Here is a 6466-nt window from a genome sequence, read left to right as displayed (position 1 = left end):
ATTGTGTCTGAGTTACTATCCAATAGAGCTAACCTTGGTGAAAATTTCATCCCGATCGGAAGACATCGATTTCAAAAGTTGGTTCACTTGACATGAAATGCCCCATATATATAAAACTAAAACAAATTTTTGAAATGTGTGAAATTTTGTCGACGTCGACGACATATGTATGTACATAATAGGGGTGAATAAAAACAAAAATACTCAAAGACCTAACTCAGTTGTCAAAAACCTAAGTGGTGAGAATGTATTAGTAAAAAAAACTATGTGAAAACAAAAACAACACTCGTATGTGTAACTTTTTTGAGTAATTTTTTTGTTTGAGTTTTTTTCGAGTTTCCGCTCTATGTTCTCTATGCTTTGCTGTTCGTTTATTTGCTCGTTTTTACTAGCTTTGGAAATTTTCAATACAAAAAGCAAACAAAATTTTGGAAAATCGTAAAACCAGGATGCACTAAGTAAGGTGAAATCAACAACACAGCTGATTTTTATTTATCTATTTTTGCTTGGGGTTTGTCAAACTGAATTTATTTTGAAAAAATAATAAATTTTATTTTCAAAGAAAAAAATTTTTAAATCAAAAAACATGAATGAAAATGTGAATAAAAAGATTTCATATAATGAAATTTGGATAAAGTAGTATTAAACCGTTGTTCTTTTTCAAATATAATTTAAATTTAACGGCTGTTTTTTAGTTAATATGCAAAAATAACAAAAGCTTTGTGTTTACATTGGTAACGGTTTTGTCAAAGATTATTTACATTCAAATTAACTTCATTTTTACACCAATTAAGTGGACTTTCTGATTTTGTACAAATCTGCCGGATAATATTTCACTTTGTAAATAGCTTAAGAAAAATCTTTAAAAATTCCTGTTAATAAATGAAATAGGTAATTTATTTATGAAAATAATATTAAAATATCTAAAAGATGCCAAAATAAAATTTATTTATTTTTTATTTGACAAATTCAACCTATGCACTTGTCAGCAAGAAATATTGAGTTTGTTGTCGAAAAGCTCTCACCTTACTTATTACATCATGCGTAAAATTAGGGACGAGACTGACAATTTGCATTCCAAACTTCAATTTTTTTATTAAAGAAATATTTGTTAATTTCGAAATAAAATTTAAACATGAGGAAAACTAAATATTTAAGGAATTAAATCTAGAATTCGACATTTTTTAGGACATATAGTTATTAAAAATTTACCCCAATAATTCGGCCTGGTCATTGTTTGTACCACAGTATATAAAAGTAGTCCGACTTATTAACAGTACCTAACTTTAAACATATGTTAGTGAAAAAATACCTAACAAAAATGTATATAAGTTGGTGCCTCTTTAATGTTTTAAATTTTAATTTGTTTGATTTTCAATACCGAAAATTGAAACTGTTCTATAAATTAAATTCTACAACAAATAAAATTAAGTGTCAAAAATTAGTAAAAAAAATATATTTTTTTTCATTTGAGCACAATTAACGTGTTTCGAAAATAAAAGGTACGGTTGTCAAATAATCGGACTACTTGTATATACTTTGGTTTATACCAAGGCGAATTTACTGTACAGGTGGCGTTAACAGCACAGCTGATTTACTTTTTTTCTTCGCCTTGGGGACAAACTTGTCATAAATTGTTTACAAAACAAATTTATTTTATGCCTTAAATTGTTTTGTTTACCTTTTTAGCTTCAAAAAAAGTTTATAAGATCTTTTAAAATTAGTGTTTTGATCTTGGAAATAACAATTTATGCCACGTGAATACATTTGGAGCATTAGCGCTACCATTTTCACCGCAAACTGTGCCACCATTAACCGAGCTTCCAGGAGGCACCCGTATTTTATCAGTTTCTTTCATTTGTTTTAGTATTTTTCGATGTTTTCTCTGGACAATTGCTGATCACTAGCAAATAAATTTAAACTTTAGTAATGTCTTCTTAATATTAATTAGCGTTGGTGTAAAATTTACGTTATTTTTATTGGCTTTATTACTATTTTTACTTAATTTTTTATTAATTTGATTATTTTTGTTTTTTTTTCACATATTTTTGTTTTGTTTTTTTTTGACACATTTGCCCCTGAAACAACAATAAAACACAATGTTGTTTTTGCTATGTTGTACTTGTTGTAATATCAACGCCACCTGTACAGTAAATTCGCCTTGGTTTATACCATGCGTCTATTCTATGCCAATTCAAAAATGACAAATTTATTGCTCAGAGAAATTAAAATTGTTTCTGATAATCGAGGATTTTGTTTAGAATTAGAATTTGCTTTTTATTTTTGAAAATATTCGTTTTGTTTTTTTTTAAATGTTTGAATAAATACATTTTTAGGAAATTAAAATTTTACTATAAAAAACTTAGAAAATATCTTTTCAAATGCTAAGAGTTTATTGAAGCTTTTGGGCAAATGCGATCTGACAAGCCTATTTGATGTATTTTGATCATGTGAAAAATATTAACGGAAATATGTTTTACCGAAAGTTTACTCCAAAACAAGTACATATAGGAAAATGCATTATAGAAAAAAGATTTCTATAAAAAGCCAACTTAAATTATAAAAAGTTATTCTTAAACTTTCTACTATTCTTAAAGTTTTAAAAAGTCAATGTTAAAAAAGCCCGTTTACAAAGAAATGTTTAACGAGTGAGTTTGCAAAAAAAAAACATTAAAAGTAATTTTTTCTCAGAAAAAATGAATTATTTTGCAATTTGAATAAGTAACCATATTATTCAGACATTAACAATACACGCACTGAGACATACTACATATATAAAATATAAATTATTTAATATTTAAAACTATTTATCTTTCTGCAGAGTAGATGACAGTTTCGACGCATACTCACTTCCGCATCTATGGGCAGCATTCGATATCAGGGAAATCGAAGATGTGTAGAGAATGTTGGAAGCTTTTGCGGGAGCAGATGTAGCTGTTGTGTGTTTCACATGTTCGCTCGTTGTTAAATCTGAAGATGATGACAATTTACTACTTATTTTACTGCTATTTCTGTTTTGAGCCAAATTTGCATGCTGAGAGTCCCATAATTGTTCCGATGTTACATTCGATAGAATTGATGAGGCTAAAGATGGTACTGCAGATCCAGTTTTAGTGAAGCAGTCGTCAATATTGTTGTCGGTGCTGAGATCATTAGTTGTAGATGTACTTTCGTCAGCGTCTCGGCTGTTTCCGCTTTCATTACTTGTATTTGTTGTAGGCGATTTGTTATCACTTATATTCCCCACACAGCTGCTAACACTCATACCACTTCCATTTTGGTTATTTGGAGGTCTAGGAAGACGTCTTCGTAACCATGGATGCTTAAGCGCTTCTGCGGGCGTAAGTCTTTTATCAGGATCCCATTCTAAGCATCCTCGTATAAAGTTCAAAAACAGTGCATCTTTGCATCCATCTAAGGCCTTGGAAAAACTTTTCGAACATGGTGGCCCGCGAGCTTTACCTCGCCGAGATTGGCCGCCTATTAGTACTACCATGCCATCGGCCATAGTTCGAACGGTGCAATATCTCGGGTAACCGTCAGGGTTGAAAAAAACTTTGGCGCGTTTTGAGTTTGTCAGTAGGTTTTTTGGTGGCATACCTAGAACTTCGATAATGCACGCCAACTGATCAGCTTCATTTTCTCCCGGAAATAGCGCATGTCCTGACAACAGTTCGGCTAATATACATCCAAGTGACCACATGTCAATCGCACGTCCATATTTCGCTCCCAATATGACCTCAGGAGCTCTGTAAAATCTCGACTGAATGTAGGTATATACCCGTTGACTTTCATAACACGAAGATCCAAAATCAATAACTTTAATGCCAGAGCGTCCCTGTTGTTTTAATAAGACATTTTCCGGTTTCATATCACAATGGATTATTTCGTTTTTATAAAGTGCATCCAAGCATTGTAGAAGAGAATGTGCAAATTTTCGAACCAACTGCAGGCTAAATCCTTTAAATCCATTTTTCTTTATTAATTCGTACAAATTTATATTAAGCAGTTCAAATGTAATGCACATATGATTACGAAATGTAAAATAATCATACATATGAATTATGTTCATGGTGTTGTACTTGTCTTGTCGCCTTAAGTGGTGAAGTATCCGAATTTCCTCTTGCGCCTGGCGATGAAAGCGTCTTTCGTTGCGAACTATTTTAAGAGCTACATGCTCGTGAGTTTTATGATCATAAGCTTTAATAACTTGGCCAAAACTGCCCTTGCCGATAACCTTAAGCATTTCATAACGATATGCCACATGATCATGTGGGATGTGTATATAAGCACCTTGTTCGTTATCATAATCCGAGTTATTAGGACCAAACACACCGGGACGTTTTTTAGCATTAGCTCCGATAAAATAAATTTGTGGATAAGAAAGAATTTCAGTTCGTTCATATGGTGTCAATTTGTGCATATATAGTATCATCACTTGCTGTGGCGATACAACCAACGGTTTGGGTTTTTCTGACAAAGCACTTTTTTCCTGGCCAGACATTAAGATTTGTTCATGAAATGAAAATGATTCCATTGAATTGGCAGAAATTGGAACAAATACAACATTTCCATTACTGGCAGCATCAGCATATTCTTTACCAGAATTACTGCCAATTGAACCAGTACTTTTTATTGTCAATGTATTGGTAGCAATAGCAGAAGCATTCGGAGCAGCACTATCAATTGGGCATGATTGTTTACTAGGTTGTGTTGGGTTTGTTAATGATAACGTTTTCATCTTAATTAATGAAGATTGAGCTGATGTGAATGATTTACTAAGCTGATTCGGAGAAATAGTTGTAGTTTCTCCTATTGATTTTGTTTCTTTAGTAGAAAGCAGCGAGAGTGCCGGTTGTGACATGGACTTCGGATAACAGCTGCCAACGTCGCTAAGTTCAGAGTTAAATTATTTAGAATAAACAAATTTATAGCAAACTTCTTTAGTTTTAACTGATTCGCTGATTGTTTACTATTTTGTTGAAGCTGTGTTTGTGAAACCACCATATTCAAAGTATGATTTTGTATTAAAAACTGAGATCAGGGCTTATAACACTACTGCCGTTACAATTTCTTTGACTGTATATTGTACGAGTTTCCACTTTATCTTCTTAACTTATCATTTAAAAATTCAGAATGGATTCGCTCTGGTTTTATTTATTCGCAGATTATTCCAGTACGACGCTAAGGATGGAACAGCTGCAAATGACTTTATATCTGATGATATATCAGATTTTATCGCATCACAAGTGCTTCCTTACAAATGTTACTGCTTTTTAGTTATATGCTCCTTCGTCTTTATTTAAAGAATTGTTTTCAATATCAGGTTGATTTGAATTTTGATCTGCATGAAAACTATTGTTGTTTTGGCTTATATTCTCAAGTATAAATGACATGTCTCTTAATCATTCATATTTTATATTGATTATTATTGTTGAGTATCTCGTGGTGGTGATGTGACGTGATGTATGCAATTTTTCATAGATGTGTTATTTGTGTAAAAAAGGAAATGTTGTATGGCCGTTTATGTCAGTTAAAGAAACTATCGGTACTCCCAACACTTAAATGTAACTTCAGATTTCTGTTCACGTCATCGTGGTTATTTATGCCATGCCCCGTCCATAAGAAACTTTTAGGAGGAAATGTTTTATAGTTTACCATTTAATCCTGGATGCATCAAATTTAATTTAGCGATTGTTTTACGACTTTAGTAATTCAAGTAATCTTTTGTTTCTTAATGATACGGGACATATACAATACATAAAATTTAAATGATGACTTCTTTTCTCGCAGCAGAAGGATATTCAATTATTTCCAATTGTATTAAAAAATTAATTTTTCGCAGAAAATTTTTAACCCTTTGAAGTAGAGTTGTGAACGTATAGAATATTTGAGTAGTCAGTACTCAATACAGTCTGTTTTTCCGGCACTCATTTCCTAAAAGCAACTACTCAATACATTTCTAGTTGCATTTTTAAGTACAGCAACAAAAAGAATATACAACAATTTTTAGTTGGAATTTACAATACAATTTTTTAATATATGTAAAATATATATATATTTAAAAATTAAATAAGAAACTAATTACATTCTTTATGTATAATAAAAACGTAAAAGTTAATGATAGTATCGAGTAACCAAAAAAAATTGGTTACTCTAAAGTACTAATATTTTACAACTCTACATTGAAAACCATTTAGAAATGTATCTCAAATGTTTGAAGAATAGCCTTAAAATCAGATACGCACCTCAAACAGAATTTCAACCCTGTCTACACACGCCATGTCTTTAGATATATATGTTTCCGCAACAATGAGATCTGACATTTTTATATTTACAGTTACAGTTTATGTTTACAATAGTTTCGAGTCGCAATTGGTAAAAACTTAAGTCTGTTGTCAAAAACCTTTATCTCTTAACAAATATATTATTTCAATCGTGCAACAACTCGCGCGTCATCGTCATT

At 31.3% G+C, this 6466-nt stretch overlaps 1 protein-coding gene across 1 annotated transcript; it reads right to left on the bottom strand.

Annotated features, from left to right (window-relative positions):
- Nucleotides 1-2251: 2251 nt before the first annotated feature.
- Nucleotides 2252-5893, bottom strand: LOC135956447 (putative dual specificity tyrosine-phosphorylation-regulated kinase 3 homolog). The gene has a single exon (XM_065506947.1). The coding sequence runs from the start codon at nucleotides 4862-4864 to the stop codon at nucleotides 2804-2806; it is 2061 nt and encodes a 686-aa protein (XP_065363019.1). The 5' UTR covers nucleotides 4865-5893; the 3' UTR covers nucleotides 2252-2803.
- Nucleotides 5894-6466: the final 573 nt, after the last annotated feature.

This window comes from Calliphora vicina, chromosome 4, assembly GCF_958450345.1.
Source record: "Calliphora vicina chromosome 4, idCalVici1.1, whole genome shotgun sequence".
NCBI lineage: Eukaryota > Metazoa > Arthropoda > Insecta > Diptera > Calliphoridae > Calliphora > Calliphora vicina.
This window is presented reverse-complemented; position numbering and strand designations above follow the sequence as displayed.

What these genes read in the sequence shown, in the direction of transcription:
- LOC135956447 (XM_065506947.1), bottom strand. Translation starts at nt 4,864, where the DNA reads ATGTCACAACCGGCACTCTCGCTGCTTTCTACTAAAGAAACAAAATCA.